At 36.5% G+C, this 21,427-nt stretch overlaps 1 protein-coding gene across 1 annotated transcript in view; it reads right to left on the minus strand.

The window, feature by feature from the left end:
- Window positions 1–3,704: 3,704 nt before the first annotated feature.
- Window positions 3,705–21,427, minus strand: part of LOC113231323 (DNA-directed RNA polymerase, mitochondrial) — a 22,509-nt gene continuing 4,786 nt past the window's right edge. Inside the window, exons 6-23 of the mRNA XM_026465602.1 lie at window positions 21,203–21,313; window positions 20,838–20,999; window positions 20,262–20,591; window positions 19,989–20,129; window positions 19,019–19,137; window positions 18,639–18,932; window positions 18,041–18,256; window positions 17,599–17,748; window positions 16,639–16,830; window positions 14,385–14,594; window positions 13,098–13,252; window positions 12,532–12,683; window positions 11,875–12,034; window positions 9,984–10,113; window positions 8,253–8,387; window positions 6,502–6,673; window positions 5,515–5,606; window positions 3,705–4,605 (exon numbers count right to left, since the gene is read on the minus strand). Of these exons, the coding sequence (XP_026321387.1) occupies window positions 4,479–4,605; window positions 5,515–5,606; window positions 6,502–6,673; window positions 8,253–8,387; window positions 9,984–10,113; window positions 11,875–12,034; window positions 12,532–12,683; window positions 13,098–13,252; window positions 14,385–14,594; window positions 16,639–16,830; window positions 17,599–17,748; window positions 18,041–18,256; window positions 18,639–18,932; window positions 19,019–19,137; window positions 19,989–20,129; window positions 20,262–20,591; window positions 20,838–20,999; window positions 21,203–21,313 (3,048 nt within the window). The 3' untranslated portion in view covers window positions 3,705–4,478. The remainder of the gene's footprint in view (window positions 4,606–5,514; window positions 5,607–6,501; window positions 6,674–8,252; window positions 8,388–9,983; window positions 10,114–11,874; window positions 12,035–12,531; window positions 12,684–13,097; window positions 13,253–14,384; window positions 14,595–16,638; window positions 16,831–17,598; window positions 17,749–18,040; window positions 18,257–18,638; window positions 18,933–19,018; window positions 19,138–19,988; window positions 20,130–20,261; window positions 20,592–20,837; window positions 21,000–21,202; window positions 21,314–21,427) is intronic.

The raw sequence follows: 21,427 nt of genomic DNA on the forward strand, positions 1-21,427 counted from the left end.
TGTTACCGCCACAAAGTTTTGGTAAATCACTGTTGGAGTGCATTCACTATAAAATACCATTAATGTTTATTTTCACACCTTCACACGATAAATTGCGTAGGATGAAAAAACATTGCGACGGGACACGTAGAAAATAGAGAGTCGTGAGTTGATCGACTCTAGAAATGAAATGGTTCGGCAGCAATATTTAAAATGTTGATTTGATTGATGATTTACTTTTGTTTTACTCATGTTATTTTGAGCTAAATTGTGTTTTTGGTAAATTTTTATGCAATATGTGTACCAATATACTATTATTTAGGTATACTCGGTTACATCTATGGAGAATAAACTAAAAATGAACAAATAATAGCGCCACGCCTATTCGCCATTGTAGTTAATGCCATGATATTATAATACGGATTAAAATGTCGTAAATACGGAGTAAAAGTCGATATATTTTAATATCGGTTCTCGATGTTGTGTCCCATCACTGGTTCATAAAGTTTGACATATGTGTTATTCTATAGTCCGTTTTTAGTGAAGATGGAAAAATTTGACAATTCGTTGCGCAAAAGTGTTGCCCGATCTCAAGTAGCTAGTGATTGCAGTCGATAAATATGAATGAATGAATGAATGAATTATCGACTGAATATTGGTTACGCTTACGCAATGATTGTCCGAACTTGTTAAATTTGAATCATCATCGGCCCATTATTCGTGCCACTGCTGGGCTACTATTGCTTTTATTTTTTTTATTATAAATTAACATTGAAAAACGTAAAAAACTGTATAATAAAAATATACGTCATCTTTACTTATGCTGGTAATTGGTATATGCGAGTCGTTATTATATTATTTATTATAGACAAAAGTAGCTACTAAAATTTAAACAAATAAATAAATTGCCGCACGGGCACAGCGGGCCGGCAGAATTTGCCGCATTCGACTACCACTCTTTGGCTTGTTCGGATGTGCTCACTTGCGCTCGCGCTTATTACGTTTCTTTTGTTAGTTCACGTTATTGTTTTCTGTTATCGTGTTAAGTTTTTGTTAAGTTTTTTTTGTTACTGTATTTGTTGCGTATTGCATCGCAATATGGACAACCCAGGACCATCCACTTCTTCGGGCATTTTATCGCCTCGAAAGAAAAGACAACGTATTGCTCTCAGTACTACTGAGAAGATGATGACGGAGAATGTATATAAATACATTGTTCAGGAAGAAAACAAGGGTTGCGATCCAAATCTTTTAGAAGCTGCCAGTAAAACAGAATGTGCTAAAAAAACGGCTGACATTCTGGGCATTTCAACTGTTTATACAGTTCTAAAAGAAAAATGCGAAAATATGAACTTTCAGCCCCCTAAACCGAAAGGCAGGCGAAAAAGCTACATACAAAAATTCGATGAATTCCATTTGGAGGCCATAAGACGCAAGGTTCATCAATTCTTTTTTCGAAACGAAGGTCCAACTATTGCCAAGGTAATCATTCGCAAATCAATATTCACTTTGGCAGATTATTTAAATAACTTGCTGTAGTTGTTTAGGTGCAGAAATCTTGGCGTACGACGTGTTTGTCAATTAAAGCTATCATTACAGTCAAATTGCGTAATTCGCACCAGAGATGGGCCAGCACTCGGGTTTTTCGGAGTTAGTTTGGGCACAGGTAAAGGGGCACGTCGCAAGAAATAACAAAACTTTTAAAATGAATGAAGTTAAAATATTGCTTGGAGAAGGGATAACTAATGTAACGCCACAAAAGTGGAAAAATTGTGTAGACCACGTTATCAACGATGTCGAAACGAAAATGCGCCAACTCGACCATTTAATTGACGACGTATGTGATACATTTATTATACATGTATCGGATTCCGACGATACCATTACCTCGTCTAACACAGAAGAGATTTAATTTCGAATTAAAAAAAATGTATATGAAACACGTATATATGTATACATTTGTTTCGTAATTTGTGAATCCGCCCAGTGTGCATTATACATATTTAATTTTAAGTCAACATTTGAATTGTAGATTTTATAAGTACATTTGAATTGTAAAATTTATACATTTGAATACATACAATATTGAATATATACATTTGAATTGTCAACTTTTGTAAGTTCATCATATCTATTAAAAATAAAAAAGGGAAATTTTGTGGTTTTTCATTTTAATTCAGTATAGATAACCAAATCCAACTATCATTATTAAAATTGTATATGAATAAAAACGAGTTCAGGTGGTATTGTACATAGTCTACAATAGGGCAATAATTTGAACGTGCGTCTGTAGATACTTTACGAATTGATTTTGATACTCGCGGGCCAAACGTCAAAATAAGAGTAAAGACGGCGATAACGCAATTACTAATCATTAGAATGTTATAAGTCTCACAATTCATACATTTTTTGGAAACTATTATCATCTTTCCAACCTATCGATAAATCTATCGACAATAGCTACATGACTATTTAAAATTTTACGAAAACTGGCAACCCTGCAAATGTCAAATTTTTCCATCTTCAATAAAAACGGACTATAATCAAGCTAAATTTTATAAGTATAGGCATACGTACAATAAATACAGTACGATAAATACAACTAGCGAGGTACCGTTTTCTAAATTATGTTTCTATGGCCAGATTTGTAGTATTAATAACTTTTATTTCACAAAAAAGTCGATATTTTTATCCCCTTTTCAACATCTTTTCTTCTTTAGGGAATAATTTTATTCTGTAATTTTTCACACCACATGAAAAAACAAAATGGCACTAACAGTAAATGACTATGAGTCTACCATGTGATAATAATTGTAGTGGACCAAAGTATAATTTTTCCCATGCGCAGAATATTGAAATTAACAAGAATAATTCATAAGTGTGGCAAGATATTTTAAATTTCCCCATTTTTGTGAGATTCAGGTAGACCCATATGAACTAGGTAATTAAAATTTGTTTACTCTACAAAAGTATAGGCAATCTGTGGAAGCATTTTTATTGTGTACAGATAACAAACCTAAGAAGAGAGATCAATCTCGTGATGAGAAAGATCTGACCGTTTTTCTACTCTTTTAGACATACCGCGGACTTTTGAATCAGAGAAAGAGGGAAACGGTGGAAACCAAGAGTATTGTAGCTGTTTAACCCCAAGTTGACAATGTTAATATGGCAGTAGTTATAAACATCAATATATAATGTATCAAATTAGAAGAGCTCATCGCCCAGGCAAACATCATCGGCGCAACTAAAACGCACGGACTCCCCTGCCTCGATCATTTAGAATGAATGAGAGAAGATCGAGAGTATAGTCTAACTGAGTCGACTCACTGGATAAAAACTAGTTGGTATCGCTGGAGCGACGCCGTAGGAGCGCACCTGCGCGAACTTCAAGCCAATGATTGGCAAGAGTCAGCAACATGACCGAAGAAAGTGGCGTAATCTCGTTTCGGATGTTTTTGGGTCACTGAGCCAGCAGAGCAGTAGTAATATAAAATTACGTATTGATAATAATTACTTACAATAAAAAAGGCAGAGTTTAACCATCTTAAAAATATCGTCAGTCTAACATAAACTAGATTGCATCTTTCAATTTTACGTACCTTCCCAAATTCTTTCTTAAGTCAGTGATCTTGAGGAAGTTAACTTATGGACATACCCATTTCGTGATATGACCAAAAAAAAACCAAAATCCATATTACAATATCAATGCATATAAATTTTTTTTTTCTGCTTATTTTCTAAACATTACAAAATATACGTTTTCTCGTGTTTATTTTTTACATAGTTCACGTATTTAATTACGTAAGTGCCTATAGAAACACAAGTACAATATTATTTTTTGAGATAATAATTTGTAGGAAATACTTAATAGGAAATAATAATTTGTTGCCAAAGTACTCAAATTACAATAAATAATACGCATATTAGTCAATTATAATCAATTCCAAGAAGTACCGGGTTTGTAGAAGGGAATGTCTATATTATTATTTAGTTTAGCTAATTTAGTCCCGGGATTTATAAAAGGGAATGTCCACATTATTCTTTAGTTTAGCTAAGTTAACTCCCTCAATTCCAATCTCTGCTTATGACTGTACGTCAATAAACGTACACTAAATTCATTATGTATAATAACACAAAAAGTGGTAAGTAAGTATTGAACGTGAAAGGCACTATCGTATGACGTTGCATTTAAAACCGCATATCGATTAAGAAATACTTGCATGCAGATTAGCATTTTACATTAACTTCAATCAAAGTCAACAGTATGCAAGTGTTATATTCGTAGTATTTTTTCAGACTTCCCGACAAAAGGCCGAGCGCAGTCTTTGCTTTTTTTTTATATTTGAGAAATCGTAAATAAGTTCTATTTTAAAAATTTGTATGCTTTTCCTCGCTTTGAACTCTGCTTTAAATACATTCTAGAAAGACGCAATCGGTCTACTACAAACACCGTGGACATTGTAAAAAAGTATGAAAATGTCACACACCGCGCTAAGGGCTCAGCTGAAAAAGTAAACCGAGCGCAGCACGCTGGAAAGATCGAAGTCTCCCTTGCCGGGGACTTTCTTGAGGAGATTGTTCACGCGTTTCTTATTCGACGCGCCGACACTGCGATCTTCCAATTCGCTGAAAGAGAAATAATCGCGCAAATGTCAACAACACTCAAATATGTTCAGTGCATCTGTCAAAGGACAAGATTAAATTTTAGTTACTTTGACAGCTACTTATAAATTATCAATATAAAAATCGAATACAAAGAAAAATTCCTTGGATCTGACAGGACTCTGTATGTCTGTATGCCAATCTAGGGCAACTGCCCTACCAATCGAACTATAGATCCAATCAGCAGACCTTACTGTGTGTTTGTAACAAATCTTTTATATCGGGATTTTTCGGTTTTTTTTGTATCATTTTTCTTTGCATTCGATATTTGTAGAACTTCACAATATTCAATAAAATCAATAAGCTCCTTATAAATTTACTCATGATACATATGCATTAAAATTATTGAGTAGACGACGGTCTCCAATTAATATCAGGTCTAAATTACAATGAAATATCTCTTTTTGAACGCGACTTACACGAGAGCGACATAAAGCGTGACATACTGCTACTCTCGCACAGAGATACCGCGTTTTATCACGCGTCACCCTGAGACATAAGTTGACAAGTCCCATGTGTCTGTAATTTCACCAGCAACCTTACCCTTCAAAACCGGAACACATTAGGGCTGATATTACTGCTCGGCGGCAGAAATAGGTAAGGTGGCTGTACTATCCCGGAGGAGCTCTTTCACGAGGAGCTCTCTACTGCTACTAAAAAACAGCTACTATATCACCGTCATCGTCTATGTAGCGCGCTGCGTCTCTAAAACCCGAGCTACACATAACGCGTCGGCTGTTGTGGTGCCGCTATCATAAGTTATATCTGGTTAATCACCTCACCGGAATCATCTAGTAAGAACCCTTATTTATTTAACCCTATCTATTATACGAAAACACAAAATTGCGCGATCCTACTGTGACATATACATACCTGTCATCATAGCTGTACCTCTTCACAAGGAAATCAGATAAGTCTTCTAAAATCGGTTGAGAGTGAAGAGCCACGAATTGTTCGCGACATATCTGTAAAAAATATATTATGCTGTACAATATTTAGACTGGCTTAAATTTATAGGAAAATGCGATAACGATTTGAGTCCTGTTGCATTTCCGCGTTTCATGAAAAGGAAAATCGAGACGAGGTCACGAAAATCCTAATAAAAACAAGATTTTCGAGACTATTTCAAAAGTAGGTTTCAAAACATTTTAGGCAGTCAAAACATGATATTTTAATCAATTTTTTTATTAATTCAAATTTTTATAGTATGCGTAAAAAACAAATGGCGTTTAGTGTAACTTCAAATGGCGTCGTCGTTTTATTACGATCATTATTCAATGTTCACAGATTATACTACAGGTCCACTCTACAGTGTTGCCATGCCATGCCTATGTTACCAGAATAAAAAATACTGTTGGTTTAGTAGGTTTTTTAATAGTGTTTAATTAAGTGACGTAGGGTCGTATTCCAGACCTCTACTCAATGCTCAAGTCAGGACTTGAGTATGATTTCAAGCACTAGAAATCATATATACTCATATACTCAAACATATTACACAACAGTAGTCGAGACCGAGTTTCCGGAATTGAAGAAAATTAGGATTTTAACGCAGTGTAGTTTTTAGCGTTGGGCGTAGTGTAGAACATACAGGTTGGTAGAACAGTGGACATAATTAATAACGCACACACTCAACATAGCCCCGCACTAGGGAAACCCTGTGTCGCGGGTGCCATGGACACATACATAGACAACCACAAATTACACCCAAACTCACGAGAGAAATAAATGTAGGTCATACACATATTTCTCCCGGCCTGGGAATCGAACCCAGGACCTCTGCATGGCAGTACGGCTTGGTAACCGTTCGGCCACCGAGGTAGTGGACATAATTGTATTAATTATTTTATTTATTTATTTCACCTTGTTCATAATACGAGTAGAGGCGGGATGCGTCCAGAAACAATCATGCACGGAGACAAAGGTGACGCCAGCGGCTTGACAGTGTAGCCCGGTCAGCATCATGTGCGAGGAGTCTAAAGAGTGAATGAAGTTTGGCGGAAACGCGTTGCGCTGCTTCATTGTACATGGACGTCTGAAAGCGACAAAAGGGATTTTTAAATTGTATATTATATATACACACAAGGTAACTGTCGATAGTACAATAGCATGCCCTCCAACCCTTCATGGTTTGACGAGACAGACCAGGCATGGATCTGGGAGTACCCTAAAGAAGAAGAACCATGACTTGTTCATGGATTCAGGTGAACCTATAAGATTCAGAGTAACTAGTGAAGCATATCACATATGACAACTAATATAATATTATCTCAAAATGGCTTTCAGTTATATTAATAATACCTATTTCGTTTTAAAGGGACAGTGTTGTCTGTCACTTTAAAATAAATCGTATATGAATGACACATAAATATAGCGAAATTTTGGAGATAAATTATTAATATAACGCAATTTTGAGATAAAATACAACATTACACAATTTTTGAGATAATATTATGTATCGAGTTCTTAGGTATTCAATCGCGAAAACCTAAGAACTCGATATCGATTGTTACACCTAGAAAATGAAACTATTTTATTTTATTATCTACCCAGGATGCTGCGAGAGGCCATTGAAATTAAAAAACATCCTAATTTCAACAGGGAAGATGGTTTCCACCAGTTTGGGATCCAGTATTTCCTCTAATGAAAAATCCCAAACAGACATAAGAGTGCAGTACTAATTAATATGTTTTAGTTTATTCTAATTTCTATTAATAATTAATAATAAAATGAACTTAATAAAAATTCATTCGATAAAATAATTTGTAAAACTTAATATAGCGTAAATTGGAATGTTTTCTTTGTAAAATTAAAAATAAGGTATATAATTAATAACTATTGTAACTATAGTGAAAAAATAGAGTGGTTTGCATCAATATTAGACATAACTGGTTGAAGACTGTACCACCTCAGTCAACCGTGACCATGGGACCTGTAAAGGGACCGAAACGTCGGTTTGTTTGAAAAAACAAATACACGCGATTTAAATCCGGAAAAATACTTTCATTTCCAAATATTATGTAGTTGTCATGTGCGATATGTTCCCACCGTGATATTACACATAAAAAAATATTTCATTATTAAATCTTTTTATACATGGAAATAGCATCCAAATATATAATAATTATGTACTTTAAAGCGTATACACATGGCGTATTTTACACACGCCAACGACTCGTGGATACGCGCAGTAAACGCGTGTCAGCAGACGCGGGTATGTATCGCGCATTGTGATAAAAGATAGTTTTAATTTTAAGTTTCGTTTGTTAATTTCAGTTACTTTTAGGAAATGAAGCAACTACATGAAACTCCAGTGGAACATATAAGCTTCTAGCTTGCAACGCGATGTTTGCGCACGTTTGAATCAATTTATTACAGCGCGTCTGCGGCGCGTATACACGCAGATGACGCACGTTTAGGGCGCGTATAAAATATGAGTGTGCATGCTCCTACTATAGGCTCCTACTATCATTCAAAGTAGTGCGCATAGACTACTTTGAATGATAGTAGGAGCCTTCCTACTATCATTCAAAGTAATATTGTACAAAAAAAAACCAAGCGTGGGTTACACCACTTTTGTACCGATAGCCACAAATATAGCTCAATATACGTACTGGTGATGGTCGATTGGCGCGCGCGTTGGTGACGCAGTAACGATGGGCCCAGCGCGCCGGTAGTAAGGCTGCACTACGGGAAGACCCAAAGGCGTCACCCACTCCACGCTCTCACCGCATACGCCCGAAATTAGCCTAAAGCGACAATAAATATTATGTCATAACAATCATCGATAAGTCTAAACGAATCTCATGACACGGAATTTAAAAAACAAATAGGTAGATTTATTATCGATTAGATGTGAAAACATGGCTAAAAGAAAAGTAAGAATATCACCTTTCGTCACTTATTTACGCAAAAAGCGCATATTCTCCCATTTCGATTTAGACACTTATCCAAAAAGGTTGTAAGGTAAAACAACATACTGCAATAAAATAATAAATAGTATTCATAAATTCAATGGCATTTATTTTAATTAATAACGTAAATAATAATAACACAATGCCACATTTTCCTTGCATTGGATGTTAAAAAAAAAAATAACTCAAATATATTTGAGTTATTTTAGTATCGCTACTAATAACAATTTTTATATTCGGTCTTTGTCATCAGATTCTGGTAGCTTTATAACTTTTAACATTTTCAATACCTAACAACGTTGTCGGTAGCTGAAGGTTAAAGGAAGGAAGGAAAAGGTTATCTCTTACTTTATGACCTGTTTTGACGCCAATTTGCTACATATGGCGGGCTGTGATGGATAAAGGGGTGCGGACTGACAGGCTATGGGCTCATGTTCTATGAATGACTGTGAATGACAATGTGTTTTAGTAACAGTAGGTAGAGCTCTTTGCAAGAGTTCGTCCAGGGAAGTACTGCCACGTTACCTATTTCTGCCGCCAAGCAATAATATTAGCATTACTGCGTTCCGGCTTAGAAGGGTGCTGGTGAAATTACGGGCACATGGGACTTGTCAAGTTATGACGGGCGCAGTGGCAATGCCCCTAAGATCATTGAGATTTAAAGCTCTGAGTGGCACTGCAACTGTTATGGATAGGTGTGTCGCTTACCACCAGACGCACGACTTGTTCGTCCTGTCACTTGGTATTATAAAAAAAAAAATTAAAAAAACGACTTGACATGACTACTCTCATAAAGGGTTACCTGTCAGTAGCTCGAAATGACATTTTCTAAAAATAACGTTTGCTCGAATTTTCATAACCTCGAAAGTAATTTTGAGAGGAAAATGTTTTTCTTTTAAACCTAAACTAACCTAACCTAACCAAACCTAATCGTGTTTTGGCGATAAACATCCAACATATACTGAAAGAACAACGGTTTCGTTATAATTTGGTTTTCTGTGTAATGAACGTTCGAACAAACGTTATTTCGGAAAAAAAATCAATTTTGTGATAGGTTACCCTCATAAAGCCTTAACCAAGACCCTTTACTCGACCTTTACTTTCACCCACTGCTGGGTACAGGCTTCCTTACACTAAACAATGTAAATTGTTGCATATGTGATTAAAATTGACAGTTATCCTTGATATTTTTTTTATTTTTTGAGGAGCACGAAAGGAGTCTTCCCGTAATGATGTACAAATTGTATTTCTTTCAACTTACGCCGATAAGCAAATCCTTTCACCACGATGGTAACACAGTGTGGCTAAGTTCTGGGCCGCGATAATATAGTGTATGCCATCGATACGATAAGAAAAATTAAATTGTAGTACAGACGTGTCTCAGGTAACTCTTTAAGTGCCATTCTGTAGTACTTATCGAAAGTTACTGACTTGGCGCAGTCGGTGAACCAGTCTTGAATGAGCTTAGTGGAGGTGAACATTTCGCGCAGACTGTCGAACGTGCGAGCCGTTAAGTACTGCGAGCAGGACCACACTTGGTCTTTGGGAAACTCATCGATGTCTGGAACAAATACATATAGGATGAAAATGTCGTCATTTAGTATATGAGTAACTTTAATGATGGAATTACACGATTTAACTCCGTCTTCCCCTTTCCATCATCGGGGACTAGACGTGGGCTTGGATTCCACCCCTATGTTGTGGATATTCGAAAGATTCGCACGAAGCGTCACGCTTCGAAATTTATATGGCGAACGGCTATGGAGTCGAATTCCCTGCCTGACTTGTTCCCTGAACGTTATAACTTGGACCTTTTCAAGGCGAGAGTGAGTAGGCATCATTTATCATCGTCACTTTCTATCAGGTGAGATGGAGGTCAAATGCGCACTTACATTTGTATAAAAAAAAATGTCATGAAATTCCGAAATTCATGCTTTCGATATTTATAAAAATATTAGGAAGACTTAGTATTTGTATGGGCCACCCTACTCCATACATGAATTGTAGTGGTAGTACGCAAAGAAAGACTTGCAAAGACAATGGTAAAAGTATACTGTACATAAAAATACAGATACTATGGTGGAAAATCTTTCCTTGATGTCGTGTATAGGTGGACAGTTGGTAACGTACTACAGTATTTATTTTTTGTAAATGTCATAGTACAATAGTTTTTGATGATATAGTGGCCCCTAAAATAAATGACTTTTAAGAATAAGAAGAGGGTGGGCAGAAAATTCGAGGGGAATGACGAAATCAAAATAAATCATAAAATAAGAAAAATAGCAATATAAACTTACTTTTAGATGTAATATTTTGTGTAAGCTTACTGCTACTAATAACTCATCTGGATGTATAATTTGCTATTAAATATTAATTTTACGGCAAGAATCAATTTGTTTTATAAACTTAAAGAACAAAGAATTTCGAGATTTTGTAAGAATTTTCCTCATACAATATATTGATCAAGCAGGTACAACATAGTAAAAGTAATTAAAATTACTGACTAGATTCACCTCGTTTATTTAAAATCAATAGCCTGTATTTTCACTGCTACATAGTCAATTGTACCATGTAAAGGCGATTTTCGGTTCTAAAGCGTGCTGACATATCGCACCTTCAATAACAGAGTGTAAAAATACGAAAAATAAATATTTTTGTCAAATGATAAATTAAAACAAATTTGCTCCACTAGTTTGTTATAAGTATTAATAACTAAGATCGAACACTTAGAAAAAATCCACGGTTTGCTAGAAAACGTCGTCGATTCGAATCCGAACGGTACGAAGGAATTTGTGTGAAGAAAAGTGGTCGATCTTTGTTAATAATAATTATAACAAAAAAATAATTGAATATCATGGTAGTAAAACAATTAGTAATTCAATTTTTTTTAAGTTGGAAATATAAATGATAATTTTTTATTCGCTAAATGCAGTACTACGCGATTTAGATCTAAAAAATAATTTAATTTCCAATTTACTGGTACTTTTTCAAATATATTTCATTTCAATTTATATATTAGCTTCTTAATTTCAAATATATATTAAGCTTACCGTCATCTTAATACAAATTTTGCAGGCAGATTTCACGTCAAATTGGCTTCATATTCACATACTGGTTTTACCTATTCTTATAGAAATGCATCCAAACTAACACCCTTGATAAGAAATTTGAAATAAATAGAAAGTTTTGTCATCTCCTGAATAATCACTCTTTATAAGATACGAGTTTGAGGAAGGCATGTTATGTTATTTGACTAATTTGGTCACTTTATGGTTGAGGGTGGGATATTCGCAACTAGGATTATTTTAACCAATGGACAAACCTTTGAGTTGCTTGGCGATCTGCAGGCGAGCTCCGAACTTGGTGACGCCGTAGACGGTGGTCATTACTGTCTGCTTGATGACCTTACGACGCACAAAGCCTTCTAATACCTTTGCTGTGGGTACTCCCAGTGCCGCGTCACGAACACGCATTTCTTCAACCTGTATATTAGACAACATAACATACGTTTTTTTTACAAGAATTGGAGAGGATGTAGATTATATTTTCCTATATCTAAAGTAGCAATAAACGTGTTTGACATATAACTCCACTTATGTCATTCTTCCATAATCACAATTAAGTTATGAAATGAAGACATCTGGCAGATATAGCCCGTATAGTTGCTCATAAGACATGTGGGTTGAACACATCGGCAGACAAAGAGATTATCAAAGAAATGTTGGAAAAGAACCAATCAAATGGGCTAGTCAACAGTACATCAAGCTTATACACTGGGGACAAGATCCGTCAATGTACCCCCTATTTTTTTCCGCTGTCATTAAGGGGATCGATACAGAACATTTTGGGAATCATCGGTCGAATAAACTAGCAGTTCGGTCAACTTATCTTGTATCGGTATAGTATCTTCTTCCATGGTTGATATTATCAGGCTTAAGACGTTTCGCGCGTACTAAAATATCGTAAATATGTGACTAACCAAAGTAGCGACAGCGCTGTAGACATCTTGTGGGCGATCGAGTGGCGCCAGATTGACAGCCGCGGCGCCGGCCGCGTCGCCGCCCAATGCCGCATAGTGCTGCAGCCCGTTGCAAGATCCGTCCTGATGCACCGGAAACCCGCTCAGATACTCTGCACATTAATTGCGACCTAAGGTTGTACTCTCGATAATATCCTTTGTAGTGTGGAAAATCGCCATTGGCAGCGTAAAATAATCGAAACTACTACCTCCTGATTTGTGTCTACGTATTCGTTGCTTTTGAAGAATAGTTGAAAATATTAATTTATTGACTTATTACCTATGATCGGAATTGAGGGAGTTAATTTAGCTAAACTAAAGAATAACATGGACATTCCCTTTTACAAATCCCGGGACCTCTCGGAACTGACTGATATTTTTTTACGGTATGCTGTAAAGGGTAAAGTCTAAATTATATTATATTTAAATTTTCTTCCGTGGGCGCACCCCAATGTTTTCTCTCTAATCCATGTATTACGATTCGTGTATTACGAGACCTAGATTCTACTAGTTTTACTGAATCCTACCTTCATGATTCGGAGAGCGCAAAGCTTTAGCGATCTCCATGCAGCAAGCGAGTGTCTGCCAGGGTTCCTCACTCGACATCCACCAGCCCTCTCCGTCCAACGGATTATTCGCAGAATCCAATATTTTGTCCATGATACTCTCCGCGTACGCTAGTCTGGATCAACAGAAAATTCTTCAATAATTATTTTATAATGTAATAGTTAGGAACAATCTGAAAGAACTGAATGGGTTACTTCCACGAATTTGTCACACATCCGAATCGGTAACTGTACTTTTGTATAATTTTTTTGTTTCACGATTAAAACTTTCGTAAATGGCAAATTTTGAATACTAACCTTTTTTTAAATGTATACACACCTTTTAGTAAAAGTGTATATATTATAATAACGAACACAGTCATAACCACGCACCAGGGAAACCCTGTATGTCGGGCACCATGGACACACATAGACAACCATAAATAATACCCAAACTCACGAGAGAAATAAATGTAGGCAATACTTATCCCGGCAAATGAATCGGATCCGGGACCTCTGCGTGGCACAACAGCACGGTAACCATTCGACCACAGAGGCAGATAAATAATACATTGCTCTTTAAGAGTCGAAAATATCCCAGATCGAATTCATATTATTCCCGTACTAATATGGTTCATTTTGCTTGGCTCAAGTGGCAGGAACACTGGCTTTATTTCAGAATTTATTTTTTAAAACGAAATTATTATTAGTTCAGTTGATGTAAAAAAAATCATTGGTTATATAAATTTAAATTTTAGATAAATTTAGATAAATTTATTTCAGCATAACTTAATCTAAATATAAGTAAAAAAACAAAAACAAATGTAAGGGAAGCTAATATACAATTGGTAAAAAAAAATAAAAAATAAACCTCAATTATTATACTAATCATAAAGCTATACAATTAATTATTAGAAGCCTACCAGTATAGTTGCGATGCCTAAACTAAGTACATTATTACCTGTATCTTAAGCATCTTGTTAACATACGAAAAGTATCTATTAAATACAGCGGTTTTCTTGTAAAATTTGGAGGTAAATTTGTTTTTTTTTCCAATGTGAAAATTTTAAGAAATCGTGTTTTCACCCATATAGTAGTCAGTATATATCCTCAATATTTTACAATGTGATTGATTCACCACTTACCACTGTTATGCGGAATGAACCAAAGCCATTTGAGGTGGTATAGACTCTTAAAAGAATTGGTGACCTTGGTGATGACTGTTAAGAACAGCAGGATTAATATTCCTTGTAATAAAAGCAAATTTACCTCTCGTCGACGGTACTTTTCTTCATAGTCCCCGTAAGGTTAACGGCATGCAACTTCAGCCACCGCAACCCGTCTGGCCCCAGCGGCTCTTTCTTAGCGAAGAGCAACAAGGCCCTCGCGGTGTCGGCGCCTAGTTGAGACAAGTGAGGGGGGCACGCATAAACGCGCCCGCGAAAGTCCATGTTGTGCGGCAGCCAGAATATAGAGTCTCTGAGAAAGAGAACATCATTACATTACAGCATCAGACAATTTGACGACCTAGGTGGTCCAACGGTTTGCACTGTGGGCGTTGGATGTAGAGGTCTCGGGTCTCTCAATTCCCGGTAGGACCAATTTAGGAAATGAAGTTTCTTAATTATTTATTTATTTTACACATTAAAAAAGGGGTACAATGTTCTTAACTAAACATAGTCCTACAAAACTGTATATCGTCTGTTTAAAGGTAAAACCACATAAGTGACATTTTCCACAAAAAGATTTTAATTTATATAGTTATGGTAACAAAATAATTATCTTTCTACAGGTGAAATTCAATAACAAAAACGCTATAAACTCAATAAGTGTTATCTGCAGTAAGATGGTAATTTTCTTGTAACAAGTACATAATTTGGAGATTTTTTGTGGAAAATGTCACTTATGTGGTTTTACCTTTAAGCTTTTGACTGCAGGATCGAAACTAGTCTCAATTGAGCAAAAAGTTATAAACTGAAACAATGTGGTTAAAAATACTTCAATAAAATAATTTATGGTTTCTGATTTGAGTGTTCTGGGTACTGGTACTTATAGTGCAGGGAATGCCCTAGTTTGATACCAGATAATTGTTGTAGTTGATTAACACATTAATTTAATACACCATGTGACCAGCAAACTGACAAGTGAAGTATAAAAATTTTAGTAATAATATTCAGTTAATTTATTAGCCTTATTACAAAAACATGTTGTAGGTATCGGCAAGTAAAAATGTTATAAAATTAAAAGTAATTTATAATGCCATATTACTACAATTTCATTTAATAAAAAAAAAAATTTATTTCACCCGCGTACTATCCTATACATATTCACAAATAAACAATAAAATTAGTCACATTATGTCATATAAAATGTACATTTTACGTCTAAAATCTGTTCCAATCCAGTATACCAGAAAAGCAAACAAACCGGTATGGTTAAAATTCTAATGCAATCACTGAATAAATGGCATAAGTAACTTTGAAAATTTCAATTTGATATCTCATCACTTTTTCCAGCAATATTAATTTGAATAACATATTAAAATTTTATTTGCAATATGTTACTTCAAAAGACAGGTTATATCTATATAGATTTGTGGATTGTCTATGGCTACATAGAGTCGTACAGAAATAACTCATTCGGTTAATTCAATTAAATTTTTTTTGTAATCGATTAGTGAATCGAAAATTTAATTACAATGGACCGAATATCTAAGTGTAATGATTTGAAGAAGGATTTAAAATCAGATTACGGAAATTTTAAATTTGCTTTTATAGGTTACGTAACAAAAAAATTCTAATCTCATGTAATATCATCACTCAGTATTGAAGAATCACATATTTTTTTATAGTAATCAGCAGCGAAAACGCAATTCCCATTTTATTATATAATACCCAGTCATTCCAACAGATTCAATTAGACAAATCGATTTATTCAATAAATTAATCGATTTGTTTGTTGTAGTTGGTAGTACAGATGGCCGTCACTAAGCTATCTATGGTCGGGTCAATGATCTGATTGTTTACTTTTTTGGTACAATGGATTGGAACGGACTATAATATAAGTTGTCTAGTTATTGACCTACCAACAAATGGACGTCGGGTCTAATACAAAAACCACGAAAAAAATGTCCGAAGTTAGGTTAACTTCGGACATTTTTACACTTTACTGCAGTAATTTTTACAAGTTATTATTATATGGTACTGCATGATTGACAACCGCGCTGACAGTCGAACAAACGGAGACTGTTGCGCGATTGACGCTCTGTATGAGATTTTAACGCCCTATAGATGCGGACACTTTTAAGCGCGAACCCAATGTCCATTTATTGGTAGGTCAATATGTGTATGGTAAATCATACGGCGCCCTTAGCGGTCACAAAAAGAACTACAATAATTTATACAAACATATTTTACGCTGTTTTTAGTAACGATCGACACGATCTTTTGACGAATTTTTTACGATAATTTGATTATTAACCTAACCTAACAGTGCGTGTTAAATTCAAATTTCACTAACTCACCTATAATGATTAGCCAAAGACAGTTTATAAAGTGCGTTACACCACAGCGAGTGCATCTCTGCCCTCGCACGGTTGACAGCCAGCCGGCGCTTGAAGGCGCCCGCTGCGCCGCCAGAGTCTCCTGTGCCGAACTGAGACATGTCCAGTGACGAGGCAGGAGGCGGGATATCAAGCTTCTTATTGCCGCCCGATCTGGAATTCCAATTGAAATTATTATAAAGACTACTAATTAGTAGTCTTCATAATAACGTACATTCAACCAACCACTATTCACAAGTACCACATATGTAGTTCCATAATATGAGGATAGATGGCACCGCAAACATTCCACGAGTTTTTGTTTGCACAGACAGTTAATTATTTTGGTACATTCCTAAACTTGTAAAGTTGATTTGTGCAAATTCATGAATATCACGTGTATTGTTCATAACAACTTTGGCTAAGTGTGTCATAACCATACCAACCTAGTAGCAGTAGAGCTCCCTGTGAAAGAGTTCGTCCAGGGAAGTACTGCTACCTTACCTATTTCTGGGCCAAGCATTAATGTCAACATTATTGCGTACTGGTTTTGAAGGGTAAGGGTGCTGGTGAAATTAGAAGCACATGGGACTTGTCAACTTATGTCTCAGGGTGACGGGCCCCGTGACAGTGCCCCTCAAATTTGTGCGATTTAAAGCTCTGAATGGCACTGCAACTGTTATGGGCAAGCGTGTAGCTTACCATCACGCACATGAATTGTTCGTCCCGTGACTTGATATTATAAAAAAAAGCCAATAACTTTCATACGTAAACAATTAAATTATTTTTTGTCAGTATGGTCTTTTTTCAATACGATTAAGAACTATCGTTTATCAAGTGACCAAGCATCTGTTCAGTCGTTCGTATGACCTATCCTTCCATTCCATCTTATATATGTTACATAAAGTAAGTAAGTTATATAGAGTAGTAAGAAAAAGTAACCTGAACACTTTCAGCTGTAGATCGAGGATGGGCGTGTTGACTTGCCATGGGACTTCTCCTAGCTGGTTGAGACTGTCGAGCACAGGGTACAGCGCTTCAGGTGGCGCTGACTCTAGAAGCTTCCACTGTTTCATCACGTAGTACGGCATGCTGTTTGAAAAGAACACGAAATTTTTAATAAAATGAACAATGACCACGTTTTTAAGGTGCAAAGTACGAAAATTGTTGTAAAACAAACTCTCGGATTATCAATCAAATGTCAATCAATACCAGTTGATGTTTTGACAACGTTGTAGTTACTACTGATGTACAGTCAACAGCAAATCATGCTATGCATTTTTATTCGAATATCACAACAAGAAGAACGAGATCTATAAATGAGAAGCTTGGTGTGCTGCCCTCTGTAGAAGTAGTAGAACAATGAAAACACAAGGATGCTGACCGAATAAGCGGCGTCGGAGTGGCCAAGTAGGCGCCGGCCGTGGCGTGCCTCCAGGGCAGCGGCGGCGCGCTGGTGGGCAGCAGCGCCGTGCGCATGCGCAGGCCGGGCCGCGCCGCCACGGCCCACAGGCGCGCCAGCGCGGGGTGCGGCTTCAGCTCCAGGCGGATCAGCCGGCCCCACGGCCGGTGCACCTTATACACGGCGGGCAGTTTCTTCCTGTTATGAAAAAACCAAACAAAACTGCCCAAGTCCCGTACAGTACAGTAGACCAGCTAAAAAAGTAGACAGCCGTCAATCGCTGACACAGGGTCTCATTTGTACGTAGTAGAATCATGGCGAGTGTAAACGAGGCTTATAAAATGCCAAAGTGGAATTCGTGCTACGATCAGAAACAAATATTACAATGCCTTCAGTGTTTTTAAATTCTCGGTATTTAAAAAAATCAAATCTTTTTTTCTCCAACTTATTTCGAAATTTCATGAATACAACTAAATATTATTTTATAACGTATATTTTCAAGTCGCGACTACAAATTTTACGAGTCCACGGTTGGTAGAACAATTGGTTCTTTGCTAAATTTACAGCAATCAATACTCACTGCTTAGCTTTCGGTTTGAACATGTTCACATCGATCTTGACGTCGTTAATGATGATGTTGTAGAGGAACTTCCCGATATTCTGGCGCATCTCCATTGGCCACTGGGTTTCCTCCAAGTCCAGGTTGGACCCGTCCCTGTAGCGGTGCATGAGGGCCTGCCAAGCCTGACGCGGGTTGAGCGCGGTGGCCTCATCATCTAGTGGGCGTCTATTCACGTACCAATCGCAATACTGCTCGTAGATCTGTTCGATTTTGCTCATTACACCGTTGCGACGGAATTGCTCGATTTGGTACCTTTTTAATGAGAATGAATACTATAATAACGGTTTGATCGGTTGTGCAATTTGTAAATATTTTATTCAAATAAATGTGTTCCTCACTTATGATACACTTGCGTGCCAAGATCGCGTTGTAAAAGTTTCAAAGTGGGGCTGTAAGTCTCGCTGCCATCCACAAGCTTGCTAATCTCACCCATTATCAGATCTACAAACTGGTCCACCTGAAAATACAGTTTTTATTAATAAATTGACAAAAACCTTCATTTTTGATACACTCTTCATATCATTTGAAGGACACATTTTGCCTCCAGCTCTTTACTGCGCGAATGTGACTCAGTGGCACACTGTTCATTGTTTTGTTTTTTTTATGAGAAACAAGTGATGGGACGAACAAGTCGCGCACCTGGTGGTAAGTGACACGCCACCAGGCACTACTGCACCACACTGAACACAGTTGCAGTACCACTGGAGTGCTTTAAATCACAAAGACATGAGTCACCATGAGACATAAGTTGAGAAGTCCCATGTGCCTGTAATTTCACCAGCACCCTTACCCTTCAAAACCAGAACGCAGTAATGCTCACATTACTGCTTGGCGGCAGAAATAGTTAAGGTGGCAGTACTTCCCTGGACCAACTCTTTCACAAGGAACTCTGCTGCTATTAAATACAATGAAACAAATTCCATCTAACAGTGCACGTATATAAGTGTGCCAGACAATCACAACAATTACAAGGCGTTACAGTAAGGAATTTCCTGAGTATGAGTATTTACTATGAGTACTACTAGAATAACGAAATTAACTTCGGGGTACAACTCAGAACTCTCAGACCAGAACATATTCAGATTGGTTCTACCGAGAATCGAATCTAGCATCTCCTCATCTAGCATACAATAATAACCGCTAGTATAACAAGTTCGTCTGAATTGAAATGAAATAAAAAAGTTTACGTATACTCATCAACGTTGTAGAAATGAACGTTTAGATGGTCCGCATAGTTAGGTATCGCAGAAATATTTTGTTTAGCTTTTGTAAATAGTGTAACACTGCAAAAATAAGCAAAATCCTCACCTCAAGCACTTTAAGGTAAGGGTAGAGCGTGATGGCCGAGTGGGATGCGTTGCTCTGACTGCGCAGCGTGCATAGGTTTCGGATGAAGGCCTCTTTGATTACATCTCGCCATTCAGACTCTGTCTGTTGTAGTTTCTCGCGCTGCCGACAAAAATTGGACGTTAGATTCATTTCTTACACCTGCTGTAAAATTAGAACTCGCACTAAAACGCTCTTTTGATCAGATAATTATTAAGAAAATAAAAAAAACCTAACAATAAATTTGAAACTTACATAAAACTTCACATTGCTATTGGTCTCATCTTTTACATCTATATTCTGTACTTCAATGTACCCTTTGGTTTCAATATCTAATTGTTTCTTTCCCATTTCTTTAATTTCTTGAAAGTCAAGCAATCCTTCAGCAGACGACGTCATTAACCCTTGTCTGTTTTCAAATTGGTCGAGCTTCAGTTCATCAAGCAAAGGGCAGTTGTAATCAAGAATAGGCGGCGTGTACGCAGGCTTGAAGTGAGGGTGGATTCTTCTTATCGCCTTGAGCACAGTCTTTTTTTGATCAGATATGAATTTGGTTTTGTCTAATAAATCGTTTAGTGTAATATTCTGAAAACAAAGATACTCTGTATGGTTGTGTTATGTATAAGTATAATTATGTAGGAAAAATTTTGCAGTCTGTCTGAATGAATAAAGTAGAATAGATCATTGCATCAGTACTTCTATGCCACAACTGTTGTTAAGAGATTGCTTAAATTGGGTATCCTAATCTACATTAATAATACTGTACTAATTTAAATGATATTCATAAGAGGATAAGTGTTATTTTCTGGGCACAAATTGTAAATAACTTACATGTTCCTGCATTTCCTTAGTATAGAAGTTGAGCACCGAGATTTTATCCACAAGTGGGCTGCGCTCGATGCACTCAAACACGGCCGCATACGACTGCGCAGAAGGCGCTACCTCGTCCTCGCGCATGAAAGTTAATAACTCCTTTGTGTATTCCAGCTGACCCTGAGGTGGAAGGTAGCTTGTTACTACAAATCGCCAAAAGTATCTTGAGTCAAGATTCTTGAACATGGAGTATGAAATTTTGTCAGAAAATTGCTGTTGTAATTTCACATCACACAATGTTACCTTTCAAAAAATCCTTCCAAAAAAGGTAAAGAAAAGATATTGTACAGTATATTATAAGCAATAAAATTGTAATAAATTACCGAAGCTGCATATCCATGTAATAAAGTATTGTACACCTTGACATCAGTTACTTTTGGGTGTTCTGGTACCCTTGTACCTCTTTGTCTATAATATAGCAGTACTTGGCGACCCTGCAATAGAGTTTTTTATATAAATGTACAGACAATAAATGTACTATTATTAATTAGACGTTATTATGCAAAAATAATACAACCCATAACAGGTATTAATGCGATGAAACAATT

This window comes from Hyposmocoma kahamanoa, unplaced genomic scaffold (assembly GCF_003589595.1).
Source record: "Hyposmocoma kahamanoa isolate Upper Pololo Valley unplaced genomic scaffold, ASM358959v1 65, whole genome shotgun sequence".
NCBI classification, from domain to species: Eukaryota; Metazoa; Arthropoda; class Insecta; order Lepidoptera; family Cosmopterigidae; genus Hyposmocoma; species Hyposmocoma kahamanoa.